This window comes from Calypte anna, chromosome 18 (assembly GCF_003957555.1).
Source record: "Calypte anna isolate BGI_N300 chromosome 18, bCalAnn1_v1.p, whole genome shotgun sequence".
NCBI classification, from domain to species: Eukaryota; Metazoa; Chordata; class Aves; order Apodiformes; family Trochilidae; genus Calypte; species Calypte anna.
The window spans coordinates 3,571,343-3,589,162 of record NC_044263.1 but is presented as its reverse complement, the minus strand read 5'-3'; the positions used below and the strand labels follow the sequence as shown (position 1 = coordinate 3,589,162).

Genomic DNA, 17,820 nt, shown 5'->3' with positions numbered 1-17,820 from the left:
GCACCAGCACAGGCCTCTTCCCCGGCTCTCAGAAAGTCAAGTGAACCCACAGAACAAGCTAAAAGAAGGTGACCAGGGTGTGCAGAGCTGGAACTGTGCTGCCAAGGTGACACCCAGAGGCAGACCTGTTCCCAAGGAGGGTGCTTTGCAATGCAGCCTCGGTCAGACAGCTTGCACACTGTGTACTTGCTCTGTTTTCCCTCAGGCCTGCAAACCTATCTTAATGCCCCTCACAGAGGTTTCTCTCCCTCTGACACTGATTCCAGGGAAAATGGCTGCTGTACACCTATGGCACTGGTGCCATCCATCCCTGGGGAACCAGGGTCGACCCCGTGTGCCATGCAGAACAGCCACGTGCATGCTGCCAAAGTCACATGAAGGTTGCAAAAGCTGCTATCTGTATTTCAGTGTACCTGGCAAATGCACAAAACTCTAAAAGCCTGAAATCTGATCTGCACATGATGGAGAAGTCAATACCCCTGCCTCCACAGAGACCTTTGTGAGTTGGAATATATGCTAGCTGAGAAGCTGGAGTGCTTTGGAGTGCAACTGTGACAGAAACCAAAGCTGGGGGGAGGTATGGGGGATACAGTAGCACCAGTCTACATTTTGTCTGTGCAGGCATTACAGCAGAAGTCCTTGACAATAATATCAGATGCTACAGACAATTTTCTATTAATCAAGACAAGCAAAGCACAAAATAAACAGCAGGTGTCCTGACCTTTTAGCTGCCAAATCACTCACCTCTTTTAAATCTACAAGTAAATTTAGTACTCCTGATACAGAACAGCTGCAGCTATATATTTAAACCAGGCACATACACTGCAACTTTTCCACATGCACAGCTCTACCACAGGAACATTAACACCAGCCAGAAGCAACCTTCTGCTCTTGCCTGGACAGATGCTAAGGTTTCTACACTGATGGGCCTAATATTAATGGTTAATAAAGAGAAAAAAAAAAAAAGTTGACAGTAGACGAGAAATGAACAGCAATCTTCAAGTCCAGAACTCCAAGTCAGCTGTTAGGTTGAGTTAGGTCCATAGTGTTTTGGGGGGTGGTGGTAGAAGGGAAGCAGAAGATATGGTCAGGTCATCTACAATGCTTTTATTGTCCCTTGTCTTTACAGGGAAAGTCAGGAAAATTAATTCAAATTAATGACAAGTGTAACTTGGAAGTGGTTACTGAAGTTACACCAGAGTCCTGTGTGCGAGCTGTTGCTCAGAATTAGAGTGGTCTACATTTGATTCAGCTTTCTTCAGTTTCAGAGTGAGGTACACAAAATCAGATTAATGCCACTTAATTCTGAATATGAATATCTGCATAGGGTTTAGCAGAATTTAAGTGATCTACTTCAAAAGATAATTTAGGCAAGGTTTCCTGAGTGTCCCCTTCGAGGAAAGACTCACATCAATAGATTTAGTGGGGATTATTCCTGGGTTGTGCTGGCGTGAGCTCAAAACATCAACAGCATCACAAGAATAGCATCATCTTGCTCTGATGTCTTTGTTCTGAGAGCATTAACATCTGATCCAGAGATGAATGTATACTTGGCAAAATGGATCAGAAATTGCAGCACAAAGTGAATTCTCAGTTACCAAAGAGAGATAAAACACTGAAGAAAGTGCAGTTTCCCCAGCTAAGATGGAGACCTGGCATAGATGGACCCCTGGGCAGGGCATTTCCCATGTTCTGAAAGTGTAAACAGCATTCATTGTTTGAAAGGCTGATATCTTTTAGGCTATTGTGCATTTTGAGAGAGTGCAATTTCAAACAGCTCCATCCTGGCCCATTCCTAACAGATTTGGACCCAGCCTCCAAAGCCAAATGTTCCCATTGCCTCCACAAATTCTTGTTCTGGAGTTCACATTCTCCTTCTCTCCCAGTAACGTTAACTGTACAGCACTTTAAGATCAAGACTTCAGCACAGAAACATATTAAATAACATCTGTGATAACTGCTCAGGTAGGGAACCTGAGCTCCTTAGAATACCTACTATAGGCAGTGAAAAGGGACAGGCACCTCTGAAGGGCAGCTCTGAACAGGACTCCTGGTGACTGTACAGGAGAGCAGAGCAGCCTTTTAGCTCAGGCATCCAAGGCAGATGTCTGATGTGAGGCACTGAGAATCCCCTGCTCTACTTCACTTTTTTATTTTCATGACCTGCTGCCTACCCCTTTCTCCAAACCTGCCCAGCTGCCCTGAGCCTGTTTGCTCACACTCCACAGCCACCTGATATTGCTTCCTGCTGCAAACAGCACCACACTGTGCAGGGCAACATCTGGTTCCATATGACCTTGAGTTTTTTCATGTATAGGAGCTGTTCCCTGCTGTTCAAGAGTGAATTGTATTTTGTTCAGAGTATCACAAAATCTTTTCATTAAATACTGCTTAGTAATCTATCCAACCAGAATTCCCAAATCAAAATTTCTAGTGTTGACAGATTATGCAATTTGTTTTTTATATAAAACCAATGAGATACTAAGGAATCTGGTAAGCACATGCACAGTCTGCTCTGGGGGGAAAAAAAAAAAAGTGAACTAAACACAATCATACCTTAAGCTTAACAGGAAATCCAGATTCCAGGCACAACTAAAACCTTCCTGATTTGAGTGAGACTTACCAGGCAGTGCTGCCTTCTACTGCATTTAGACAGAAAATTAATCTTGATATTCAAAACCTTTCAAAACTCACATGTTTTAAAAATAGCAAAATGTATTTCTTTTGAAGTATGGGCTTGTTACAGCTATTTAGGAACCTCTTACTGAACTCAGATGGATCTTGAATCTCCCTTGGGGATGGTTTAGATGTCAGTGTTCATTCATTAACAGACTGGAAACTGTCCAGGACAATATTGCAAGAAAACACATGATGTCCAGGATTTCTTTCTGTTTCATCTCTTCATAAAGGGGCCTTTCTGTGCAGTTCTCTACAAATAAATCTGAAGTTAAATATGATGAGTAGGACAAGAACAGAGAAATTCAACCCAGTATTAGCAATGAATGCTTGCTTATTGGTCATCGGGGTGTTTCTCTCTAGTGGCAAGGGGAGTGAGCTCAAAAACTTAATTTGAGCAGTGAGAATCTCACTCAGCCCCAATTCCATCACTTATTCCTGTTTCTTGTCACTAAGTGTGCAATCAGGACAAAGACACATGCAGAGTATCTCACCCTAATGCCATCCAGACACAGGGCTCAGGCAAAAGCCTATGACCCCAACAGGTCTAATGTTGCCTTTCACTGGATCTTTTTTTGTATAAGAAACAAACAAGCTTTCCTACAGAAGCAGGCAGCTGAAACAGGAACAGCCACCCTACAAAAGAAGGCAAAAGGGCAGACCTGGAGGAGAAGCTAATGCATTCAGGGTTTGTCCTGACTGAAATGTTTGGCTTCAAGATGCAGGAAGATGAGGGCAGTGCTTGGAGCAGCTCTGCTCTCCTATGGTCTGACACAAGCAGCCCTCGCTCAAAACCAAGCAGAAACAGGCAAACTTTACAAGAAAAACCTTGAGAAAAAAAGCTGGTGAAGTGCTTCTAGATAAAGTGCTGGCTGAAAGAATTAAAATTGCATGCAGGGAAACTGTTTCCTATTGTCTGATTCCACTTTTGCTCAAGGAAACAGATTTTTGTACTTTCCTTGTAAATTAAAGGGCTGCATCAAAGTGCCTGGGTGATCAATTTTGCCTGCTATTAGAAACAATTTGCTGGGCCTAAAACCAGCTAAGTGCTTTGGTCAAAGAAAGGGAATGAAAGCTCCATTAATTTCCTCATGGAAAGGGAACAACTTTATCCCTCTGACTGCAACTGCAGAGAGCCTGAGAAGTCAAGGATGCATGAAGCATGATTGCTATGACTTGTGAAGTGCAGAACAGAGGACATGTGCTGTGGATGTGATGGGTGCTGGCACTGCTTTGCCCTCTACCTTGTCTTTCAGTGACATAAGTAAGTGTAAAGCAGTTACCAAGTCAAACCAGTGACTGTGCACTGGTGGAAAGGACTCCAGAAGAAACAGCAATTAGGAGAATCAGCTGGAGTGAGCACACAGCCCTATCCATGTTTATGTGCAATGAAGAAAACAGAGATGTGACCTTTGTCAGCCAGTCAGTGCACTAATTAGTGTGTCAGAGATAATAACCTTTAAACATGAAAATCTGACCTATATATGCTACAAAAGAGGAAAAGGCAGCCATTTAATCAAGTCTCTACTATGCTGTTAATGATTATAAACTGAAATCTAGACCATAATGCAGGAAACTTGTAATTAAAAAGCATCAATTATAATTTTCTCCTTGCAGGGGACATTAGTCAGGTCTGCTTTCCACAGACCCATTTGGTATACAGATAGAATGTAGGACTCTGTGATTCATTCTGTAACAGTCAGAAAGAAATCAAGTCAGTGGGAAAAGATCAGCTTCAGAATAAAAAAAGGAAAGAGAAAAGAAAATGGGGGAAAAAAAAAAAAGTTAAAACCCTTTCAGCAGTTCTTGTTTGACAAAGCAGAGGTGTGTATCAGGGTTGTTTTCTAATAGGGAAGCCTTGCCTCCCTCCAGCAATGACTAAACTGGATGGAAGCAGCATACACAATGTTCTGAGGTTTCAGGCCTGAGCCAGCTAATACATTCAGTCATGCTGAACATACCATCCTTCTGTAGAGATCAGCCAGTCCTCAAGGTCCCTGGGGGAAACATGAATCTCCCTTCCTAAGTCTGCATATTTCCCCTCTCTGTTCCTTTAAGGCCTCTGACTTCCAGCCAGGGGGGACAGGTTGTCTGGAGGTTGTCACAGGCTCAGCACCCACAGGTAGAACCAGTTTTTTGAGTGCACACGTGCTGTTAAGTACATTTAGATTTGTTCTTCCAGCTCTGAGGAAGGGCTGAGCTCTGTTCACCAAATCTGTTTGGAATTTGCAGACAGGAAGGTAGTTCATTCCTGTTCTCTTAGTCTATTTCAGGAGTTTCCAGGAGTACAGGGCAGCACAAAATGCTAAATTCTTATCTGGAGGCCACAGCTCCAGGGGCAGAGGCCACATGTGATGAGAGTATCAAGCACAGCAGGTTCAGCTTGTTTGTGAGTACAGTCATTAGTGGCCAAAGGAATTGAAGCATTCCAGGCCATCTAGACCTGGTTACCTGAGGGGGTAACCTGGGCACAATCAGGGGCTAGAAAATGTGGTCACTGTGTGCAAGAACTGCATTTAGATTTATGTGGCTTTACCTGATTTCAGCTATGCCAGAATCTGAATCACAGTAGAATCACAGCTCATCTCCAGGCACCTCTGAACCTTTGCCTCGACAGCTTTTGCAGCTTTTGTCATTTCTAAATTAGAATGTCATGCTCTTTAAAGCTCCTGTTCCTTTAATGATCATAAAGTTGAAACAAAAATATAAAACATAAAATAAAAACTATGTTTTTCATTATGGAGACTGTGAGATTTTCATTATTACCATTCTTTAAATAATTTAAAACTATTAAAAAACAATCCATATTTTCTACTGACAATCTCATGTTAATTTAACAACCCATGTGGTTGTAATTTTCATTGACTGACTTACACTCTGACCACATCTTAATACACCTGACATTTTTTTCTTCCAATAGATTCTCACAGCCTGTTATCAAGCAGGGATGCCAATTTCATCCCCAGCAGTAATACCATGACTCAGTCCACTTAAAGCTCTCATCTTTGTACCATTGATGGCAACTTCTCTGTTCCCTCTACTCTTGAGGACAGACCAGCAGCTCCCTTTTTCCTTGCCTTGGAAGTACTTATCCCCAAACAGAGCAGAGTTCCCTGAGGAAAAGCTGGGGCTGGAAAGTGATGATTGCTCTTGGGAGAGGACACATTTCCACAACTTACTGCTGGTCAAAGCCTGAACTAGCCCAGAGGATCCCACTCAGGAACAGCCTGGGTGGATGGTGAGAGCAACGGGAGAGGTCAGACATTTGTCACAGTGCCATGAAGTGGCAGTGGGTCAGGGACATCAGTTTGGCAGCTCTGAAGGCTATGAAATTCAGAGTGGGCTCTTCTGCCCTTGTGCCACTCGGACTGATGTGCAAAGGGAAGCTCCTCAGGTGTAGACTTGGCTCTGCGAGGAGTTAAAACATGAATAAACAGAAAGCTAGCACTGAGGATTTCAATCCAAGCTCTCTCTATGCCAGTGTTGGTGAGTGCTTTGCGGAAATGGGCAATTTCACAGTTCCTCGGCAAGGCTGAAGAGGGCTTGGCTTCTGCCAGCTCGGTGTAATACAATGTTTTCCTTACAAACAGAATCCCAGTGTCAGGATCACGTCTGTGAGAGCAGCTGCCTCTCAGACAGGCTGCTCAGTGCCCACCACTGCCTGGAGCTTTGCTGATCTTTGCTGATTTGTGCTAAACCTTTCATTCCAGTTTCATGCTCTTACTGTCTGTCTGTCACTGGACTTTGCAGGTGATTCCCTCCCTGAGGAAACTGATTTCTTTTGCTCTTAATTTTAAAACTTCACTACAGTGATTATTTTTTGCAATGGTGAAAATTTTTTCAGTCTTCCCACTCAGTATGTCTGTGGCTGGTGAGAAAACAAATTACCTGTACAAATATAAATGCTTGATTTAATTGAGGCTTCCCATTCAAGCCACAATCTCATGACTGCCAGGCTCTCCAAGCTTTTTTTTCATGGGAGCACCTGTGATTTAGAGTGGAGCATTTCAAAGCATGAGGACAATAAGCCCCATTCTTTGTGATTCTTTAGACATGACAACTTGCTTATTATCTCCCAAATAAAAAGATGTTTATTCTGCTTTCACCAGTCTATTCAGAAAGGCCTTGAGATTCTAAATAACAAAATGTGCTGGCATTTAAGATCTGTACTGATACTTCATTACTTTTCAGATTGATTTCTAGTTTAACTGGTGGGTTTTTTTTCATCCAGTACCTCTGTTTTTTTCAAACTTTGTTTCTTTGCCCTGTACCTGTCCTTTCCCTCACAGAGGGACAGGGCCAGCCTGTAGCCAGCCTAACAACATTATTTTTCCTGCCCACAAAAGCTGGGGGCTTATGATGCAAGCCAGCTTAGTGAATAATTACAATATTAAGAATTCCAACTGAACCAAGCTCACAAAGAAGCAGTCAGAACAAACACATAACACCCCAGAAAAGTAAATAAACTTTGGGGTTTATAACCCAGGGATGACCAGGATGTTTACTCTGCACAGAAACAGTGCCCCAACACTTACAAACAATTCACTAACCTATGCCAGAGAGAAAGAAGTCATGGCTGGTAGGTTTACACTCGCTTTTGAAAACTGCTCTTTAAGAATGGCAGAGGTCCAGGAGAGGAGATTATACCACTGTGGGAACAGAAGTCATGAGGCTCAGTTTACTCTACACATGTAGGTGTAAATAAGCTCGAATCTGTCCCAGGAACCAGGCTGGCCCCACAGCCCTCCACACACACCACGACCCTCCTGAGTCCCCCTCCAGCCTCAGCCCAACAACCCCAAGACCACCCGGGAGGCAGGAGGGACCCCTCGCCACCCCTGTCACCACCCCTGTCTGTCACCACCCTTGTCACCACCCCTGTCGCCCTGCGGGCCGGTTGCCACCAGGGGTCAGCACCGGATCAGGGCGGGAGGCAGCGGGGAGAGGTCCCCGGGCCCTGGGCAGCGGTGACATCGAAGGAGCAGCGGGCAGACCTCAGTGCTGAGCTCCCGGTGGCTCTGCTGGGTGGTTCCAGCAGGAACCAGGCGCCACAGCATCGTCTTTTCTTCTACAAAAGGGCACGCAGAAATGTACTTACATCAGGCAAGAAAATAAGTGGCTGCTGGTTCACTGGAAATGAAAGAAATGAACAGTGGCAAGGAAGAAAAGACTGTTGATTTAAACCATTTTTTATCTCATCTCTAAAGCCTCTGCTCTGCAATAGCAAAAATATTATCAAGTTAATCCAGGCAGGAGGTGGGTGAGCTGCTTTCTGACCATGCAGGCTGTCAGGGGAACTGCTCTGCTCATGCCACCCCGGGCCTGAGGATATCCCATCCCTTTTGTCTTCTCAAAAAGTAAATATTCAGCAATATATCTTCATGTTTGCTGAGCTCAACTTCATGACAACTTAGACATCTGCAATTTTTTGTTGTTATTCAGTAACATATTATTTGAGCTCTAATCAGAGCATTACATTTTGTCAGTGGCAGATTGGAGCCCTATTTCCCAAACGTTACCAATGGGACAATGAGGCTTGTTTGGCATCCAGAATCCATGCTCACAACAGGACATTTGGACTCCTTGGGTAGCTGTTTACTTCACATGCCCATTAGCCTTGTCTTCACTGGAGATGTCTGCTGATCTAATGACCTCTAATTAAAAACACTGTTGGTATATCTGCAAGGCAAACCAGGAGAGCTCAAAGCAGCACGCAGCACTCTAAGTGGACAGTTCATAAATGTTTCAGAAAAGCAAACAACTTCTAGTGCAGACTAAATCCAAAATAGTTTAGGATTATTCCAGCCATGAGACAAACTGAAACAGATCAAATGAATTGTCCCACTGCTGCACCATCATGCCCAGAAACCACTGCTCTTCTGAGCTGTGCCAGGCACTGTGGAAAGGTTTGTGGGGGAACTTCTACCTTAATGATGTAGCAAAAGACTTGTAAACCAACTCATTGCATTTACCCGCTGCTTAAACCCGTTCCTAACAGATCTAAGTGCCTGGAACCATTTGTTGCAGAGATGAACATGTTTCAGATGTAAACTTATACAATGTACCCACATGGTTGGACTAATGAGAAGGCATTCATTTGCAAGCAGTCACTAATAGGAACATGCAAGATACAATGCAAAGTTCAATTCAGAGTTTTCTTTATTAAAATAGCTCTTCACATTCCTTATACTAATTTGTATGGACACTCGAGGGATGCTAGAAAGAACATCTGCTGACCAAAGAGTGCCATGAAGTCAGTCATCTGTGAAAGGCTTATGATACAAACCATATTTGCATAGGGAACAATAAATTAGAGATATTAGCCAGTAACTGGAGCTTGAAAATTTAAACGTTTGGAATGAGGATATAAAACCCTTTTGTATTCCTTGCTGGTTTTGTGGTTTTGATTCAATGCTTAAAGCAGTAACTATATATCTATATACAAATCCATCCCTGTCCTCTCTTTCACTGTTTTCTAATTAAAATGAGAACCTTCTTACCTGTGGCCCAGATCTTGTAGTAATTTAATCTGCAGTAAGAAAAGGAGAGCAATTGCAGTGTCAAATCCAGCTGGTTAAGGAGTTGGGAAAGTACTTTTTCTAATTTGTTTTGTGTTCTTTTTTTAAACTAATGCAACTGAGATAAACATGCAAAGATTAGATCCAAGTCCCTACTGGATCTGTGTTAGTGCTTTATCATACTATACAGAAAAAAAGGTAAGTATGGAATTCCATACTGGACAAACAGGACACGAGTAAGACTTCAGACCTTTCCTGAAATCAAAGGGATAAGGATTATATGTAACAGGATTTTCAGGTACAAACTCACTGATCTGGGTGTAGTATATCCACCCACTAAAGACCTACGTGGTGCATCATCCAAAAAAAAAACTGTGATGGGCAATCATTCCTTAGAGAACCATCACATCAAAGTAACCAACAAGCCTGAGAACTTTTAAAGGGGAAAAGCAATTTAGTGAAGAATAAAGAATATTTGTGCCTCTACTGATAGAAGCACTTGGTAAAGTTCTGAGTCTCTGAACAGTTATTCAAGTTCTTAGGGAGCCCAGAGCTCACTCCTCCATCAGGCCCTCATGGCAGTGTTGCATCCAAGTGAGTGATAAATTAGTTGGCTCCAAGACTGGGAGCAGTCCAGCTGCTGCAGCACAGGGAGCTCAGCACAAGCTGCAAGATCATGTCAAAGTACATACATGGATGGTCCAGCTGTGCTGAGCTCTCTTCTGCTACAGGAGAGTGCTACTGGTAACCAAGTTTAAAGCAAGTTTTTCCTCAGAGCATGATGAACCAGAAGCTAGAAAGGCAAAATTGCATTAGCAGGAGAAATTAAAGATGGGAACCTAGGTCAATGGTTTCCAGAGCCACTTTCCTATGAGAATTTTTATTTGCAGTTTTTTTCCATTAAATGCTTTAGGAACTTCTCTATTGTTCCCCCTGAGGAAATAAACTTTGAAAAGAGAGCCTGGCAAACTCATAAATAAGTGCTGCAGAGCTTTTGAAACATTTGCAACATCTTCCATCTTGGCTTGTTTTCTTCTCCCAGCTGATGTTTGAGATGTTCTAAGTAGCATCAGGATGCCCTTGTATTCTCTGTTGGCAACAAGACCAAAAAAAAAAGAAAAAAAAAAGGTATGAATATAAACATCCCCTTTCCCTCTCCTGTCCTTTTGGATCAATATAAAAAAATTAAATACAGAAACATATTCCTTAGACCACTGTACAATGAGCTAATGACTACACATAGTTCCCTGGGGAGATATTAGTATTATCTTCATCAGATAAAAAAGGAAATAAGACAGTGGGAGATTTAGGCTAACAATTACAGGCTAGACTGCAATACTGTTAATCACCAACATCTGCAACTGGGTGCTTACTGATAAAAGCTGGAATCTTATGGGAACTGCTGGCATTCCAGAAACCTGGAAGTCAGATCCCTTATTTATGAGTAGGTGCCCAGCTGCCACAATCAGTGTCCCATCTTCAGTCCCACAAGAAACAAAACCTTTTGCTAAGAAGCACTTGGGTATCTCAGCAGTGAGCCAAGTAGTGCTCAGCTTACTGACAGTGTGTCCCTACAACATTCCCTTATTCAGGACACAGCAGGGACACAGAAACCTGGCACTGAGAACCACAAGACACAGAGTGCAGAGGAGCACTGTGTGCCAGCCAATGGGAAAGGACAAGGAGAGATCCCAAAGTTCATTGTCTTTAAATTATGACAGAAATAACTCTGTCCACTGAGTATTCACAACTGTCAAGTCTTTCCTGATGTCCACTGCCAAAGCAAGTCTTCCTCTAACAAATATCTGCTAAGAGTACACAGTGGCCTCTAACCTAATAGTTCAGTCTGTCAGCACCAAGGCTCCCAATTCTTTTTGTGGACTTACCCCCAAAGGATTTGCCCCATGAGTCAGAGGCAGGAATTCCTGGTTTATAATTCAATGTTTATTTCAGAGTATCACCGTGTTTTTCATATCCTGACTGCCTGAAATCCCTCCACAATTTTAAATGGACACATCCTTCATCCTTCATTTCCTGTCTGGAACTATTGTGCCCAGGTAAGCACATGCCAGGTCCCTCTCTGGAGCTGGCTATGTTGTGCTGGTAATGTGAATCAATTCCTTTACCTTTGTGAATTTACAAAATACTTTTGGGATCACTTGAGTAAGATGAGAAAGTAGCTTAAAAAAAAAACAAACAACCAACAAAAAACCAACAAACAACCCAGAATTAAAAAAATATTTAAATTGTACAGATTTCTGTCTCAGAGGGTACATTCTGATGTTGAACAAATAGGCAGCTAAAAGTACACCACATCCTGATGGAGGCTGCCAGTCCTCGTGAACCCCCAGGACAGAGTCAAACAAACAAATAAACACACACTTCTAAGAGGTAACAGGGGAGGAGGAGGAGATATGAAGTCAGAATGTACTGCTGAGGTAAATTTGACACAATCCCAATTAGTATTTGGCGAAGTGGCTATCTCATTGTTAAGATATTTCCTTCAATATGTTTTCAGAAACTGGAACCATTAAATAACTTAGAAAGATTGCCAGCTCTGATTTCAGGAAGGAAACCTCCTCCCAGTTCCTCTCTAAGTAATTCACTTCTTTTTGCAAATGCTTCCTATGGATGGCATTTAAGATACAAATTTCTGAAACAGAGGAGAAAGAGGGAAGCAACTTCAACCCAAAACTTTGGGATCATTTCTAACTGACCTAAAAGTCCAGCACATTCAGGTTCAAGGTACTCTGGACTGCAAATTAGTCAGAACCTGTTCTGCAACTGAGCCTTTGTACAATTCAAATAATGCAAACTTTAACTGATTGTTTTTTGTAAAGCACCACCTTTCTTGACATAATGCAAACACTTTTTCAGTGCCTCTGAGTAACACAACATTTATTTTCAATAGACAGTGCTTACTAAAGCCCTGAGTCCAATTTTATAATAGTCTCCCAGTGAAGATGGAGCAAAGTTTCTAAGTTTCCAGGCTGGATTACATCTATTTTGACAGAAACTCTGTTGGGGCAAATGCACAAGACCTGGGCTAACATCACAATCATTTTCTTCATCTTTCTTTTCCAAGGTGCAGCACTCTGTTTTGCCTCTGACTTCTGCAAGATCAATGCAGAACTGAGTAAGTCAGAAGAGTTTATCTGAGAAGTGGAACCCACATCATTATATGAATTTAGAGAGTGAAAAGGACTCCAGGATCTGATAAAGAGTCTCCACCATTATTACATTCTCCTGCCTCTGCAAACACAGCTCTTAGCAAAACACCACTGTGCTGCCAGGCCCTTTGTCCCACACTTCTGCAATACCTATTACTTTCTAAAAAGAGTCGAATTCTGCAAGGTTTTTGACAGATCACTATAGGTAAATAATCCATCCAGCATTTAAGATGCCAGCTGACCAGCCTAACTCCTGAAATCCTCCTTTCACTCACAAACTAAGGGAGTAGCAGATAGAAAGCAACTTCACCTCTGAGTCAAATGTTTTATTTGGCTATAAAAAAGCAGAACAGCTGGGGAGGAAGTTTAAGCCACTTGGTCACCTTATAAGCATTTTCCTTTTCATGAGTAGGATCAACAACTCATCTGGACCAAACCTCTGACAGTTAAGCACCGTGTGAAAATGAGCTACAGAAATAAACAGCTGCAAGAAAATAATGCTAGAAAGCACCTTAGCAGCTCCCTGCCTCTCCTGTGCTCCAGTATGTTGCCTGAAAAGTGCTGAGAGGCAAACAGGGGGGATGGAAAGTCTCTGAATTTCTCTGACCAGTCCAACTTTCACTCATTTATCTGCAGCATTCAAAAGAGGAATGGTGCTGCTTTATTGGGAATAAAAGGGGGAATTTAAGAAGCAGAAGATGGGGATCTATTTTTTCTTGCCTTGTCCTTTAAGCCCTAATAATTAGGAAAAAAAGAACAGTTACTGTGTTAAGTACATGAACTGTATCTAGGGAGGGGACTAAAATGACTCAGACATGAACTGATCAAGGCTACTTCTAGGAAAACTCAAGATGTGTAAGTGTTATAAAACTGACTTTTCTTTGAAGTGTTTCTGAAAATGAGATTAGTTTTACAGAATAACTATTTTTATTACTCTCCTATCATTAGGAATTTGTACAAACTTCACAAAGAAAATGCTGCTCTCAGCAGACACTTTTCTCCCTTGAATCTAACATTACTTCACAGACTGTCTGGTTTAGTGAGCTTTAATAGCCCAATTAATGATGATGAAAGTGATTTACATGGGGTACTCAGTGTTATTTGCACTCATTATATTTCCATGGAGAAAATTTTTTACTCACTTTTGGTCACAAGAAAAGAAAAAATAAATCTTCATAAAACTATAAGTCTTTTATCCAATGTCCATTATAAATTATGTAGGATATGGGAAAAAAGAAGACAAAATCTCCCCCCTAAGCTTACAGCAGATGTCTGTCACAGCCACTCCTGACCATTTTTCCCTTTGTATCAGACAGGGACAAACCTTCTTCTGCCTGACTGGCCAAGGCATTCCTGGAATAACCCAGAGCAGGGTTCAGCTCAATTTATTTTTAGAAAATGGAGAGCTAAGAATTAAAACAAACCTTTAAACTAAGAGAGACAATGATACTATAAACCCCACTGGCTTGTTAATATATTTCTGTTTATTGTAACACAATCTGTGACCTTCAGTGCACTGCCAGTGTCTGTAAATAATACAATGGGTTGCTTTTTTATCCCATGGGGATGAGTGCTGGTGGAGCCTTTCAAAATTCCAATGGATGCCATAAGCTGACATGGAGTGTGCTATTGTGATTCTTATTTATGAGTCTCTCTTTCTTTTTAAGTACAAGTTCCAAAGTCACCAAGTGGATGGCAGAAAAACCACCCTGTCTGCTTGGTTTGAGGTTGCATTAGATAGCTTATCTGACATTCATGAAAGTCCTCCTGAAAGGCATGTTCCCTGCCTCTTAGATCTCTTGAGAGTAGAGTAACAGCTCTTCAACACATGTATTCTTTAAAAAAATAAATTAAAAAATAATCCATGTTTTCTCACTGGCTTCTTAGCCCTATAAAGCTGTTCACTACTTACAGAACCTTCAGAAAACTCCCAGCTGTTTAGCTGAAATCCTCCATATATGGATTTTCACCTCTTGGTTGGAGCAGATAACTGTGACACAGTGAGGGAGGCTCTCCAAGATAAAAAAATTCACACTCCTGTATAATATCTTACAAAGCCTCAGTTTGCACCACCAGCCCTTAGAGCCATCCCATTTGCCACACCAGTGGGTGAAAATGAACCCAGAGGAAAACAATCACAGACAGTGAAGAAAAAACTGACTTTTATCCAAGTTCAGATGATCAGCCATTCCTCCTGAGTTCAACTCTTAATTTGGTCTCTTAGGAAAAGCCTCACTTCTCTGGATATTCCAGTCACAAAATGCATGTGAGCAGGCACACCCCGAGGAGATTCACTGGCACTAAACACCCTACAGTTTCACAGATTTCTCCCCAGTGATATATCAACCAGCTTAGCAGATTTTCATATGCAAATCCCAGGTACCTCAGGTCCATCAGGAGCCTAAAGCAAGCAGCAACCATCCCCAGCCCTCTGTCAGCATGAATATTTGTGACACTTATCCAAAGCTTTGCAGGTGTTAACACAAATTCTTGGAAAAATCAGTATTTGTCATCTACCTCCTGTAAAAGCACTACCAAACACCAGTCAGCTTCATGATCTTTTAAAGCTGACCATTTAATAAAAGTAGTACTGAAAGACTGATTAGTAAGAATATATATGAAGGGATTGCTCAGTAACTGCCCAGTAATGGTCCAGAACAAAAATAAACAATTAAAACATAGCAACACTTGAACACTTTGTATTTCAGTAGATGCATAATGGTCTCAATCCAATTTCCCTATATTTATCTGGTTAAAATAAAATGTATACTTACAGAATGCCTGTTTTCCAGAGAATCTGCAAAATAAAATACAATGTATAAATTATGGAACAGCTCATTGCAGAGTGATCAGTTCTATGTTACAGAAAATAGATTTTTATGTTAAATCAAACCTTTCTTGTTCACCTTGCAATCATGTAAAAATCACTACCTACAACTAAGCTTCAAGCTCTTGGATACTCAGAGGTACCCAAGTACATGAATGGGACCAGAGATTTCAAAGACCATGCTGATGTTTGACAGCTTTCCTGACAACAGTTCAGAGCAGAACACATGCTGATACTGGACATAAAAGAGCTTTCCTTTTAAAGGAGGTTCCTTTACAGTTCTCATGAGCATTATACTTCCTCTTCCAATTCCTTGCCAGGAAAATATCATACTGCAGAAATCCAGGATAGGATACAGTTTTCAGGGTCAAATGAGATCCTGTAAATACACCTGAAATTTTATTAATAAAAAGATGTTTGCTCCCAGCCTGAGAGACAGTGGGCTCTTTCCATTTAGGACCAGTGAAATTTAAGATTAGAACTTAAAGTTGTTTTACTTTGTTTTGTTTTTTTTTTTAAAGTGGGTTTAGCTATTCAGAAGTTTCACAGAATACTCAAACACTAAACCAAATATTTCTTTACCCTCTGAAAGTAAGAATCTAGAGACAAAAAGAAAGTAACTCCATTTTTAGAGGAGGACTTCAAGTACTGCTTAAAGTGCTCTTTTGTGTGGTCTGTTAAGATACTTCACACATGACAAAAGTGGTGAATCTTGAAGGGTATTTTCTTGGAACATATCTCAAATTCAGTGGAGAGATGTTGTGTCAAGAATATCCATCTAAAGTTCAAAAGCAGAGGGTTTTGACTATGGTGCTGGGTGAATCTTGCCAGGGTTTTTAATGTGAATGTGGGGTAGTCTCTGAATCTAGAGTTTTTCTAAGGATGAAGTTTTTTTAAGTATCAAACAACAACATCATATTTAGAACACTTATATAAATTGCAAAAAGTTCCCTGAAATCATGAAATAAAGAATATTATGAAAAGTACTGCAACTATAAATGGATCTTAATAACAGCCCTTTAGGAACATTTTTGCCAGCCAGCAGAAGTCATGAGGAAACTGAACAGAGCTGTGAATCCAACTTTGCAGCTAGCAGTGCTAAATCACTCTCCTTTCCTTGCTACTTTATCACTACATCCAGGAATATTCATGGTGCACTTAAACTTGTACAGTTCCTACCACCCAGGATTATGATTCTGCTTCACTGAGAGCAGCCCCATGAACACAGCACACAACCAAGCTGCAGTTCCTGGAACAGAGAGAGACTGCCTTGAATGATGCTGGCACTGCACACTGTGAGTTTTCTCCAAGACAGTTCTACCCCAGAACTTTTAGCCTAGGAAAAGGATTAGCAGCCTGGGGTGACTACAGCATCTTATATCAGTGCAGAAACTTAATTTCAATATAAAATTTCTCTCAATGTTTGGCAAGATTGATCATTATATCAATCCTAGGAAAAGGATTAACAGCTTGGGATGACTACAGCATCTTATATCAGTGCAGAAACTTAATTTCAATATAAAATTTCTCTCAATGTTTGGCAAGATTGATCATTATATGTTTAGCCAGTTTGATAAGAAATAAAATAAAAAGGTACATGGGAAAGACATAAATGCTTTTTGTGCCCTGCCAGCAAACAGAAGTGAACAAAAGCACTGCTGACCCAAGTGCTACATCAAAGCTTGACTTTAAATGGACATAACTATATGTAAGATTTATGGAGTGAGGCATTAACGAGCTGAAGTTTAGGCCTCTGACACATTGTATTGTGCTTACAGGAAGGAGGAAATGAGAAATTTTGTATAAATTCCAAACTTCAAACAACGGGATGTTTGCTACCAGGTCACAATGACAGATCTCCCACCTCCTTGTTATCTGTCACCCAGATCCAAACTAGTGTGACTTTCTAGCTAAGTATCCTGTGTCTACCAGGAGAATGTCATCATGTGTCCTTTTGCAAGTGCTCCTGGAAGGTTATATGATTTCTAAAAGGTACCAAGCAGGTACCCTCTAATGAAAGCACAATGATGCAGTGCTGTTGTAGACTCTTTGCTGCATCAATCTTTACACAACTTTTTTATTTAATGCCTGTTAAAAATACAAAGTGGTTTTTTACTTGAAACACACTGATTTTACTGTGATGGAAAAGAACAGAGAGGTTTTCAAATAACACTTGGCTTTCCCCAACTAACAAAAACCAGGGAAATGGGATATGCTGGATTCTGGTCATATGCAGAAAAATTGGTCAAGCTTTCTTAGAGGACAAACAAGAAGCTGCATATTTTATAAAAGGAATCTGAGCTGAAGGTCTGGTGCTGGTGATTCCTAAAATATTCCCAAGTCCACCCAAAGGTAGGTGTTTTTACAGATTTCTGATGAATCTGAACTCCTGCTAGTGCTTTTAGTTGATGGAGCTTCAAATTCAAAGAGCACTTTTTTACAAAGGGATACATTAATAGCAGGAATTGAAGGCACTGTCATCACCACCTGTCCTGATCTCTCTCATTGCCAGAAGTTATGGAGAAGAGACTATATGCCTGAACAGCTGCAATTCACAGCACACCTCAAACCCATCTTCACCAGTGCTGAAAGGTAAAATGCTTGACTACCAGCTGCAGATGCTGAACTG

The 17,820-nt window shown here is 41.3% G+C and overlaps 1 protein-coding gene across 7 annotated transcripts in view; it reads right to left on the bottom strand.

Annotated features, from left to right (window-relative positions):
* Positions 1-8,818: 8,818 nt before the first annotated feature.
* The window catches only part of PECAM1 (platelet and endothelial cell adhesion molecule 1), a 28,475-nt gene continuing 19,473 nt past the window's right edge, over positions 8,819-17,820 (bottom strand). For all 7 annotated transcript variants that reach the window (XM_030461604.1, XM_030461605.1, XM_030461606.1 and 4 more), the window contains 2 exons: positions 15,139-15,161; positions 8,819-10,283 (listed from right to left, as the gene is read on the bottom strand). In XM_030461604.1, the coding sequence (XP_030317464.1) occupies positions 10,254-10,283; positions 15,139-15,161 (53 nt within the window). In that variant the 3' untranslated portion in view covers positions 8,819-10,253. The remainder of the gene's footprint in view (positions 10,284-15,138; positions 15,162-17,820) is intronic.